This window comes from Rhagoletis zephyria, unplaced genomic scaffold, assembly GCF_001687245.7.
Source record: "Rhagoletis zephyria isolate East Lansing unplaced genomic scaffold, Rhagoletis_zephyria_1.1 Rzeph_scaffold_00070, whole genome shotgun sequence".
NCBI lineage: Eukaryota > Metazoa > Arthropoda > Insecta > Diptera > Tephritidae > Rhagoletis > Rhagoletis zephyria.
In genome coordinates, this window is record NW_016157154.1 from 458,758 (window position 1) to 471,692 (window position 12,935).

General features: G+C 38.8%; 1 protein-coding gene across 1 annotated transcript in view; it reads right to left on the reverse strand.

Annotated features, from left to right (window-relative positions):
- Positions 1–12,935, reverse strand: part of Ca-alpha1D (Ca[2+]-channel protein alpha[[1]] subunit D) — a 435,534-nt gene that overhangs the window by 395,856 nt on the left and 26,743 nt on the right. Inside the window, exons 4-6 of the mRNA XM_017627184.1 lie at positions 8,357–8,509; positions 8,101–8,282; positions 7,257–7,776 (exon numbers count right to left, since the gene is read on the reverse strand). Coding sequence (XP_017482673.1) covers positions 7,257–7,776; positions 8,101–8,282; positions 8,357–8,509 — 855 coding nt within the window. The remainder of the gene's footprint in view (positions 1–7,256; positions 7,777–8,100; positions 8,283–8,356; positions 8,510–12,935) is intronic.

Sequence of the window (12,935 nt, forward strand, 5' to 3'; positions counted from 1 at the left end):
CGTGAGTGCGAAGAGCTTGAAATGCTGGCCGACAGGAAGAATGCCCGAAAATTTTACCAGAGAGTTAGGCGACTTACGGAAGGTCTCAAGACCAGGGCGTACTCCTGTAAGAACAACAATGGTGACCTAGTAACCGATGTCCAGAGCATACTTAAATTATGGAGGGAACACTTTTTCGCCCTACATAATGGTAGCAGCACGGAAAATTGTGGAGAAGAAGAGTCCGAGACCTCAGTCCATGTTCCACCCCCTGACTATGACGAGGTACGAAGAGCAATAACGCGGCTGAAAAACAACAAAGCTGCCGGAGCTGACACCCTGCTAGCTGAGCTATTCAAGTACGAAGCGCGGAGGTGATAAGGTGCATGCAACAACTCTTGTGCAGAATATGGTCAGATGAACGCATGCCCGACGACTGGAATTTAAGTGTGCTCTGCCCAATCCACAAGAAAGGTGACCCCGCCATTCGCGCCAACTACCGCGGGATCAGCCTTCTAAGCATAGGTTACAAGGTCTTATCGAGCGTATTGTGTGAAAGACTGAAGCCCACCGTCAATGAACTGATTGGGCCTTATCAGTGTGGCTTTAGACCTGGCAAATCCACCATAGACCAGGTATTCACAATACGCCAAATCTTGGAAAAGACCCGCGAGAAAAGAATCGACACTCACGACCTATTTGTCGACTTTAAAGCCGCTTTTGACAGCACTAAAAGGAGTTGCCTATACGCCGCTATGTCTGAATTTGGCATCCCCTCAAAACTCATACGGCTGTGTAAAATGACGTTGAGCAATACCACCAGCTCCGTCAGAATTGGGAAAGACCTCTCCGAGCCGTTCGCCACAAAACGGGGTTTCAGACAGGGCGACTCCCTTTCATGTGACTTCTTTAATCTGATGTTGGAGAAGATAATAAGAGCTACAGAACTCAACCGCTCAGGAACAATTTACCACAAGAGCGTGCAATTGCTGGCTTGTTCCGATGATATCGACATCATCGGTAGCAAAAACCGCGAAGTCTGTTCTGCCTTTTCCAAGTTGGATAGGGAAGCAAAGCGCATGGGTCTGGTGGTAAACGAGGACAAGACGAAGTATCTCCTGCCATCAAACAAACAGTCAGCATATTCGCGCACGTTACAGACAGTTACAATTTCGAGAAAGTACAGAATTTTGTTTACTTGGGAACCAGCCTTAACACCGATAATAACGTCACCATGGAAATCCAACGCAGAATCACTCTTGCCAACAAGTGCTACTTTGGACTGAGTAGGCAATTCAGGAGTAAAGTCCTCTCTCGACGTACGAAAACCACGCTCTATAAGTCACTCATCATGCCCGTGCTGGTATATGGCGCAGAAGCATGGACAATGACAACATCCGATGAGGCGGCTCTTGGAGTGTTTGAGAAAAAGATTTTGCAGAAGATTTACGGGCCTTTACGCGTTGGCGATGGCGAGTACCGCAGACGATGGAACGATGAGCTGTATGAGCTTTACAACGCCATGGACATAATGCAGCCAATCAAAATGCAGCGGATCCGCTGTCTTGGCCATGTCGTTCGAATGGACACCGACGCACCAGCTCTGAAAGTATTCAACTCGGAACCCGCTGGTGGTAGCAGAGGAAGAGGGAGGCCCCCACTGCGATAGAAAGATCAGGTGGAGAAGGACTTGGCTTGACTTGGCGTTTCCAATTGGCGTCAGTTGGCACAGAAGAGAAACGACTGGCGTGCTTTGCTAAACTCGGCCAAAATCGCTTAGGCGGTTACAGCGCCAAAAAAGAAGAAGAAGAGGAGGGAAGACAAAAATATGCACAAAAAACTTAATTATATGATCATTAATATTACTCCAACATATTAAAAATATGCTCGATATATGCTCAAAAAATGTATGTATGTATACAATATATATTTTCCGACGAAAATTTTTTCGATTATCGCATAAAAAGTTGTACATACTTATGAAAATGAACGCTCTGCGTCACAAGACGTTGTTGGACAATATTTAAAAGATGACAAAAATGAAAATATTGCTTCACAAAAACTATTTTTGTGGATATTGAGCAGTTGCAATAGATGCAGAATGAAACTCGTTGATCAGTTCACAACACACCTGGAAACTGTTAAACAGCTTTCGCTCAAAACGAACGCAAAGATTCTCTCCCTTTCGGTAAATTTTCATTGAATTTTTCGACCACCAAAACCGGTTCAGCGCTAAGCTGTGCCATTGGAAAACAACAGTCAAAATATTTTTCCGAGTATATTACAATTTTTACTAGAAAATAACGGAACTTTTCGTTGTTTGTCAGCTTCCTCTTTTTGTCAATTAAACAAACCTCGCTGGATGAAATTATGTAAAAATGAATTAACTTATTACCAAAATAATCATTTTTATGCTTTTTCGACAAAATATGTATTTTGCTGTGGTGTAGTGGTAAGCAGTGCGCGCTTCCACTCCGCAACGCCTTAGTTCAAGCCCTGGTCAAAGCAACATCGCAAAAAAATATAGACAAAAGGGTTTTTCTTAACAGCGGTCGTCCGTCGGCAGGCAAGGGCAAACCTCCGAGTGTATTTCTGTTTTGTTGTGTGACAACAGCAAGGCGCACGTCACAAATCGGAGGAGAGGCTCGGCCAAACACTAACATATGTNTAGTTCAAGCCCTGGTCAAAGCAACATCGCAAAAAAATATAGACAAAAGGGTTTTTCTTAACAGCGGTCGTCCGTCGGCAGGCAAGGGCAAACCTCCGAGTGTATTTCTGTTTTGTTGTGTGACAACAGCAAGGCGCACGTCACAAATCGGAGGAGAGGCTCGGCCAAACACTAACATATGTGTAAGCGCCAATCTATTATTATTATTATTATGTATTTTGTGTCATAATATGCATTTACATATTTTTTTCTTCCCTTGTTGTTCAAACATCTTTGAACATGTGTGAATATATACAAACATACATATATGCCTGGGTCTTAAAAATACTCAAACTTAAAATTGTAATAAACATTTCCAATCCTTGAATATACAAAGGAAAGATAAAAATTGTGCACTTGCACCAAAACTAAAATACAGTCCACTGAAGAAAATATAAATAGAAGAAAATATAATTTGTACGCTTACATTTACATATATAAATTCATATGTATGTATCCAAACACAAAGATCCCTGCAAAAAATTGTGCGACTAATCTCTAAAGAGAGTATTCCGAGATTACTCTCAATCGGGTACAATTGGGCATTAATTAGTCGCAAGTAGTCTCATACGGGTACTAATGGAGGTCAATTAGTCTCGACTCATCACTTATGGGTATAATTGGAGATCAATTAGTCCCCAACTCATCTCTAACGGGTACTATTAACGATTTAATGATATGTACGCACTTAGTCAATGAAATTTCATGTGCGGCGTTGGCACACAGAGAGAGTATTCGCCTAACAAAACTGAGCACCCCGGTTCGAATCTCAGCTGGCGCAAATTTTTATTTTTATTTTTTTAAGGTGACTAGTCGCTTTTTATACCCGTTCGGGTATAAAGGTGAACAATTAGTGTCTTCATAGGACATGCCCGAACAAAAGCGATCAGTTGATTCCATATAAAGAGATCAAAAGTGGTATTAGTCGCATGCTCCTTTGCGATTGCTCCCGGAGTCATCCCGGATTAGTCCCATTTTTTGCAGGGATACGATAAGAATGTCCAGTGCATTCGACACACTAAAGTAGGTAATTAAGTAGGTAAACGTTCGCGGGAAACAATAAAATATTGAATCGGTTGATCCTTTATCAGTTGTAAAAATATAAACACACAAAAAATGCAGCGCATACGGGAAACATTAAAATGTCAATGCTGCAAAGCAACCCTTATTGTGCTACAAATAGAAAATACATTGCATATCAATATTCTTTACATGCAAAGATGTAGCAGAGGCACACAACCAAAATACCATAAGAACCAATGCACTGGTTTCTTATTTTATCTTTTGTAAATATACATACATACACACACACACATATGTACATATACAATTACCCAATTTGCCACAGGGCGAAGACGACGTCGTTACGACGTCGCTCTGGCGAAGTCACTTTGATGAACTCGAAACGACGTCGCTCTGGTGAAGTCGGTTGGGTGAACTCGAAACGAATCCGTTTCTTCGAACCTACAAGTTTTTTGAGGAACCTTCGGTCTAGGTTGGACAAGTTCCACGCCCAAATTTGTATATATCTAGGCATAAATAAAAGTCATTCATTTGGATAGTAAACCGTTTAATTATGACAATTTTTTATCATGACAGAATATGGAATCCACAATGTACACTTGTGCTCAGAAAATTAAGCCACCTACATCTTTTTCCAGTATTCATAATATTTCTCATATAAAATGTTTTTTTTATAAAGGTAAAGTTCACTCTATTGGCCTTATTAATAAAAAATAAAATTTGTGGGAATAATGTTTTTTTTTACTTTGGTAGAAAACTGTACTTTTACTTTACAGCGTGGCGACGAACAACTGTTACCCAGGTTTGTTTGAGAAATAAAAGGGTCCTTTAAAGATTTTGCGAAAAAAGTATTTTATTGTTAATTTTCCACAGATTTTACTTTAGTCGGATTAATTAGTGTTTAAATTGTAATCCTTATTTACATTTGCCAGCAGTGTAAACTTTGAGAGAAAAGTTCATTTGGCACGCAAGTCTTTTTCAGGTGACAGAAGGTANCGACGTCGTTTGGCAAATTGGGTAGTTAGGAAGCGTAAAGTAAGAAAATCCTTACTTCCTTACTAATATTATAAATCTGAAAGTGAGTTTGTTTGTTTGCTACGCTTTCACGCTTTAACTACTCAACCGATCATCATGAAATTTTGTACACTGGTGTCTTTTAGCCCAACTTAAAATATAGGATAGATTTAATCTCGATTAGACGAGGGGCGTGGCACCTCCCCATACAAACGTAATTTTTCATACTGCATATCTCAGGAAATATTTGTGATAGGGTACTGGAGCTTGGTATGGAGATATATTAAATCACTTCCATATTCATGAAGGATGGCTGCCACCTGTTTAAAAAATCAAATTCAACTTGAAGTAAGGGAATTATTTATTTGAAAATTATATTAAAAAATGTATGCCAAGAGGCTTAAAAAAATGTTGTTTGAAAATATTTTGAAAAGGGTTACCACCTGTTTGAAAAGTCAAATTTAAATTAATTATTCGCAAGCTATCTGAAAAATTAAAATATGGCTAGCATACGAAAGATTATTACGAAATCTGCAGATTGAACATTTACAAAAGTAATGAGGTGTTTTACAATGGTTGCCCCCCCGTTTAAAAATTAAAATCAATAAATTTAATTTAATTACTAAAATACGGGTACCAATCGAAATGTTTTTGAAAAGAGTTTTAGTTCTAAACTAATGTAGGAAGGTTGCCACTTGAGTTAAGGGAATCAAGTAATTGGAATATGTTCATAATATCGGTGTTGGACGAAAGGGGTTTAATCAGGGCTACCACTGAAACCGTCGTAGGCCGAATTTTCTCGAAATCTACGAAAATGCTATCACTAATTCTGAATAGATACGAATGAAGCACACACTTTGAATGCATTGGGATTCAGTGATCGTGTTTTCGTAGATTTTACGAAAATCGGACTACGATGGTTTCAGCGATAACCCAGAATAAGGTTTTCGTTGGAAAATATTTTGAAATGGGATGCCACCTGTTTTAAAAGTCGAAAGAAATTGATTATACTCAAGTTTATGTGTCAAAAGTAAGAGTGTTTTGAAATGTTCGGCATGAACATGCAGAATTTTCTGAGGTATTTGAAGGGGCTTACCACCTGTTTCAAAACTAAATTCAAACTAAGTTAAATGAGTTATTACGATATTAATCGAAAGAGTCTCGAAAAGGCTTTATTTCTAAGCTACATATGTATAGCAGGGTTTCCACATGTTTAAAAATTCAAATTCAACTTTAATTGTCAGGCGAAAGTGATTTAAAAAGGTCGCCAACTGTTTAAAAATTTAATTCAAACTATTCAATAATTTCAATGAATTATTTATATTTGGGTCATTTCTAAACTACATGTAAATAAGAAAACATATAACAAGAGAGAGGTTTAAGAAAGTCTTAGTTTGAAAATATTTTGAAGATGGTTAAAAAAATTTTAAATCTTCTGTCTTTGGCATATTTTAAGTATACTGAGTCTTATTGAAAATACACATAATGTAGCACGCAGAAATTTCATGCACTCAGCGAAGCGGGTGAGAGCAATCTAGTATTTAATAAACATTCAGAACCGAAAAGATTCTCAAATAACACTCTTCTTCTTCTCTTTTTTATTTTATATGCCTTACTTCCCCCCACCAGAGGTAAGAGGTAAAGCATTTAATAATCTTCATTCTTCTTTCTTTATTAAAGTTTTACTTGACCCCACCAGCGGTAAGGGGTAAAACTTTTAATATTGAAAGTACTAACCTCTTATTTTATTAGACTCTACTTCCCCCCACCAGTGGTAAGGGGTAGAGAATTTTAAAATAAGAGTATTTGTAGTTCAAGCATTGCTGAGAGGTAAGGAACAAGTGACTCAGCTCTGCAACGAACGTTTTGGTCCTTCGAGCCGGAACAAAAACGAATTGATATAAACCTTCTTATTTCTCAGCATTTGTTTTGTGGAATTTAGGTTTTTCTAGCGGGCTTTTATAAACATATGGATTTTTTTACTCGAAAATAGTTGGCAGCACTGGTCACGAGGTCAGCTTCTTATTGTCACGAAAGTGGATCAAAACTAAAGATAAACGATGGTGTTCATGATGCAACAAGTTAGATTGTGAATTACTTTCAGAAAATGGCAATTAATGCAAAACGTTAAGAACCACGGTTCGCATTTCTTAGAAGGACGACTAGAAAATGGTAGTTTTCTCCAGCGAGAACTTTAGTTTAGATGGCTCCAACGGATTTGAATATTTTTTTGGAATAATTTCCACGATCTTTTTGATTCCCCTCCACACAGGATCTATGAAAACAAGAATAACGGAGAGAAGTCGTAATTTTTTCAGCGTTCACCCTATTTACATGACTAAAACTTAAGTCAAAATGTTTCAATTTGAGTGCAAATCTGCAAGTCACACAATCCATTTTATCATTGGCTGTTGGTTCTTCCGGCGCTTAAAGTGGTAAGAAGCGAGAAAGCCTTGTATAAGAATGCAACGAAATACCTTTTGCGGTTCACTTGACATGGATTTACTAAAATTGTAGAAAAAACAACAAATACCTTGAAATTCATCAAGCCAGTATGGCTGACGATGATGTTCTGTAGCAAGAACCCCAGTATTTAAAAACACCAATATTATAATAAGCCAATAAAAGGCTTGTGATTTCACAGCCTTTCGACAGGACCTCCTCATCCTACGATTTAAACGATCCAAATCTTTCTTCTTCTTGCGCCACCACGACTCAGATATTTGAACTTCCTGGCCTTCTTCTTCCAATTGATCCGACGAATTTATCTCATTGGACTGTTTTGTTTTACCATCCTGCGTTAAATTACCATCCACATCTGGTTCAATATCTTCAGCTTGAGTAATCCAATCCAGGTAGCCCCGTACGTCCTCCTCAATTTGTTGCTTCTCTCTAAGTTTCTGAAAATCTCCACGATTTTTTGCTTTTGTTCGTTCCTTTGAAAATTCACCAGACAGCACACCAAGAATTAAATTCATTACAAAAAAAGCACCTAGGATAACCATTGAAACAAAGTATATCCACTGCCAGGTACTACCCATGGCATCTTGTATCTATTAAATAGGGAATAAAAATAATTAAAAAATATTGTGTTATTATATTATTATTGGGGTATTCACAACGGTGTCGTAAGTGTCGTATCGTTGTATGTCGTAAACTTTAAACGGCTAAGAATTATATTAAGGGAGTTCGCAAAGTACCATCAAAGTCATATTATGATTTTTTGTAGTGCTAAAAAATAGTTGATTGTCGTTTCAAGTTCTCTAAACATTTATTTAAGCTTTTAAAGTTTACGACATACAACAATACGACTCTTACGACACCGTTGTGAATCGCTCATATATTTCAGAGAATGTCTGTACATTGCTTTGACTTACGTCGTATAATACATCTGTCCAACCTTCAAGTGTAACACATTGGAATACAGTTAACATGGCCAGACCAAAGTTGTCGAAATTTGTTATTCCATAATTAGGACCGTCCCATTTTTCATGACAAACATAATCGTCAGGACATCGGAAACCTGTACCACAGGGATGCTCATCCTCCATTATCTCGCCTTTGAACATCAGAAAAAAATATATAAAAAACTTTGAGATTTATTTTGGCTCTTAAAAATAAAATCAAACAAACCTGTGTCCGGGCGAAGACATGTTTTATGCAGCTTTCCCGAAAACAGTTCTAGACCAATAATGGCATATATAATAATAACAAATAATACTAACAACGCAATATGTAGGAGTGGTATCATTGCCCGCAAGATCGAATTTAGCACAACCTGTAAACCTATAAATATAAAAAAATTTAATTAGTGAATACACACTGAAAAGATAAGGCTTTCGCGGAAACTGTTATATGTACATAATATAATAACTATTTAATCCCGATCCCGCCCATCCCGAAATTCGATATTTAAGTCCCGAACCCGACCATCCCGACGTTTTTCAGAGTTGTACCGCGGATCCCGTGGATCACGATATCTATTTCTAAAGCAGGCTTCAAAAAGACAACAAATTGAAACGATCGGTTGAGATTTCAACGTGTGTGGCGTGGTTTGCAAACCGATCGAAACTTGACAAAAATGTTTATGTCTTTCAAATAAATTTTAAATAATAAAAATAATAATGAAAGATCTGGCATCTTCCGATTATTTTGTTTTGCTTTGATGTTCGTTTTCGTCTCAATAAAACATTAAAAGTGCATTTTTCAAACATCGTTTTTAGGGAAGATTTTGGGAATTTGCGGGGTTGCGGTTTTATCGGGAGTGTCGGGAAAGGATTTTCAGAAAGTGTTATTTTTATCACTTGCGAGTAACGCAGAACGAGAATTGACCCTCAGGAATGTTAACCGTGAAACACCTGGATTTATTGTTTCCGGGCTTGTTAAAAACAAATTTTTTTCAAGCTAAGGCTCTCTGCTTATAACACGTCTAATCATAGTAGTTATGCCGAAACGAATACTTGACCTTACTTCTTGCGCGTCCTGCATAATTCACCAACTAATAAACTCGTACATTTTTATGCGTTAGCATTTTAATGTTAATACATTAATTTTCCAAATTTATTGCGTTAATTTTGAAAATTGAATTCTTAATACAATTTGATTGCATTACTTCGAACAAACTAATGCTGTCTATATTTTTTTGTTTTAACATTAAAATTTTCTAACTAATGTTATGCAATAATTTATTGCATTAAAAGTATAACAACATTAAAAACACATGAACTTATTTTAATTTGGGCCAAAAATCCTTTGTTTTTGTATTTTATTCTCAACTAGCAACCCGCCCCGGCTTCGCACGGAAATAAAATATAAGGCCTATGTCACTCACTGAAAAAATGATTAAAATCGATCCCGTAGTTTTGATTTATTCATTACTGCCCGTGGCCCGCACGCGTTACATTTGGAGTAAAACAGTTCCCCTTTCTTTATACCATGAAGATTTCCTGCTATCTTTGGAATATCTAACGCGCGCTCCGAATCAATAAAAACTATTCAAAAACTGTATTTTAATTATGTGCGATTTATTAATATAGAACGTGAACAGAGCGGTTTATTTCGCTGAAAAAACACTCACAACTAAAAATTTTTCAAATTTGGGTTTTCTGTATAAAAACCCTCAATGCAATGGAATTCAGTACGGCAATAAAGACATGAATTGAAAATACATACATACATACATACATACGTCCGAAATTTAATTATGCGAGAGATTCGTACATATGTACTTACATACATACGTACCGAGTTCTTTCACCATACGATCTAATTCGACATGAATGAGGTGGGGTGAGATTCCCGCATAACTTCTAATGTTTCATTCGGTTGACAGCGAACAAACACACAAACAGCTTTTTTTGGAAAAAGTGCTGCTTTTGTTTAAACAATTTTGGTTAAATAAGATATGAATCAACTATTTTTTTTGATGCAGAACGAATGTAAATATTTCAAAGTTTAACTTCAAGTAAGTTTCATTTTAATCGGTGGATTCTTTTATGATTTATGGCTGTGTAAACAAAAAATTTATGGGTTTTTACCACATTTTGTCCGATTGCCACGCCCCCTTTATATATTTCTTCACATTATAATGACATAAACCTTCCTCTTCAACCAATCTATCTATTAAAAAAAAACCGCATCAAAATCCGTTGCTTAGTTTTCAAGATTTAAGCATTTAAGGGGACATAGGGACAGAAAAAGTGACTTTGTTTTATAATATGTAGTGATTTGGTAAATTTTGCATCACAAAAATGTGGAGAAATGGCAATTCCGCAAAAAAAACTCTCGCTTCAACTATACATGCAGTGACCAACCGTCCTGTATTGTACGGGACCGTCCTAGTAATTTATTTAATTTATATGTATTTTCTTTAAATTCCTGTATTTGTGCCATATCCCATGATCAGGGTTACCACTGAAAAACTCTCTTTCCTACCAAGATCTGGTTCAAAAACCTACCAAAATGGCTTCTTTCCTACCATTTAAGAAAACGGTGTTTGACGGCAGTAAATACATTTTTTTTACTGGTTTTTATACTTGAAATCAAATTTCCAGGTAAACAAAAATCAGAATAATAATTGGTATATACATACATACATATTTAAGTACATATTATACATAGAACACAAAAAATTGCTGTGTGCTTTTAACCAGACCCACCTACCGACAAGTAATTCGACCCGCTGAACCCGAGGTCCGTTTGACTTCTACTCCCTCAAAATTTCGAGTAAATTGCGAAAAATGGCAAAAAATCACATAGTTTAAAGTTTTAATAAAGCCTTCGGAGTAAACGACGTGATAAATCGGAGCAGAAAACGAAATTCCGACGTAGAATTTTTATATCGCTGGGTTCGGGACCCGCCAAGTAAAAACTACTTCCAGTGAAGAAGCAAGGCAAAGCCTCAGATGAGACCCCTAACCCCCATGATTACGACCGTGGCAAACGTTTAAAGGACTATGATTTAAAGGCATGCACCTGGAATGTCCGGACCCTTAATGGGGAAGGTAGGTGCCTCTGCCCGGCTGGTTGATGTCCTCGTAAGGAAAAAAGCTGACATCACCGCCATCCAAGAAATGCGTTGGACGGGGCAAGGCAAACAGTGTCTTGGGCTTTGCGACGTCTACTACAGCTGCCATGTAAAGGCGCGCAAAGTTGGAGTTGGATTTGTGGTGGGAGAGAGACTCCGTCGCCGAGTACTGTCGTTCACCCCGGTGGACGAGCGTCTAGCCACAATCCGCGTCAAAGCGAGATTCTTCAACATCTCGTCAACCGTCGGAAAATTCAGCCTCCACGACGAAACGTCCGACAACGGATTGAGGCTGATTGACTTCACCGGGGCCCGCAACATGGTAGTATGCAGTACTAGGTTCAAGCATAAAACATAAAACAAGCATACAGCTTAACGTCGAAAAGCTACAATCACAACAGACAGCCAGCGCTTTTGCTACTTCGCTACTCGACTCTCACACCTGCTCTCAGAGTGCACTCTTCAAAAAACCGACATATGCGAGCAGTGGAACCACATTTCCCGCTCATTAAGTACCGCCGCCGAAGAAGTCGGATTTCAGCGAGCCCGAAACAACAACTGGTACGATGAGGAGTGTCAGGAAACTGCAGAGAAAAAATATGCCGCCTACAGGGCCACGCTGCGATCGGGCGGAACGCGCGCTATGTGGGACCGCAATAAGGATATGAAGAGGGAAGCGAGACGTATTTGCCGCAATAAGAAGAGAGAGGCCAAAATACGTGCGTGCGAAGGGCTTGAAATGCTGGCCGACAGGAAGAATGCCCGAAAACTTTACCGGAGATTTAGGCGACTTACGGAAGGTTTCATGACCAGGGCGTACTCCTGTAAGAACAACAATGGTGACCTAGTAACCGATGTCCAGAGCATACTTAAGTTATGGAGGGAACACTTTTCCGCCTTACTTAATGGAAGCAGCACGGAAAGTTGTGGATAAGAAGAACTCGAGCCCGCAGTCGATGATGACGGAGTCGACGTTCCACCGCCTGACTATGGCGAGGTACGTATAGCAATAACGCGGCTGAAAAACAACAAAGCTGCTGGAGCTGACAGCCTGCCAGCTGAGCTATTCAAGTACGGCGGCGAGGAGTTGATAAGGTGCATGCATCAACTCTTGTGCAGAATATGGTCAGATGAACGCATGCCCGACGACTGGAATTTAAGTGTGCTCCGCCCAATCCACAAAAAGGGTGACCCCGCCATTCGCGCCAACTACCGCGCGATCAGCCTTATAATCATAGGTTACAAGGTCTTATCGAGCGTATTGTGTGAAAGACTGAAGCCCACCGTCAATGAACTGATTGGGCCTTATCAGTGTGGCTTTAGACCTGGCAAATCCACCATAGACCAGGTATTCACAATATAGTCAAATCTTGGAAAAGACCGCGAGAAAAGGATCGACACTCACGACCTATTTGTCGACTTTAAAGCCGCTTTTGACAGCACTAAAAGGAGTTGCCTATACGCCGCTATGTCTGAATTTGGCATCCCCTCAAAACTCATACGGCTGTGTAAAATGACGTTGAGCAATACCACCAGCTCCGTCAGAATTGGGAAAGACCTCTCCAAGCCGTTCGTCACCAAACGTGGTTTCAGACAGGGCGAATCCCTTTCATGTGACTTCTTTAATCTGATGTTGGAGAAGATAATAAGAGCTGCAGAACTGAACCGCTCAGGAACAATTTACTA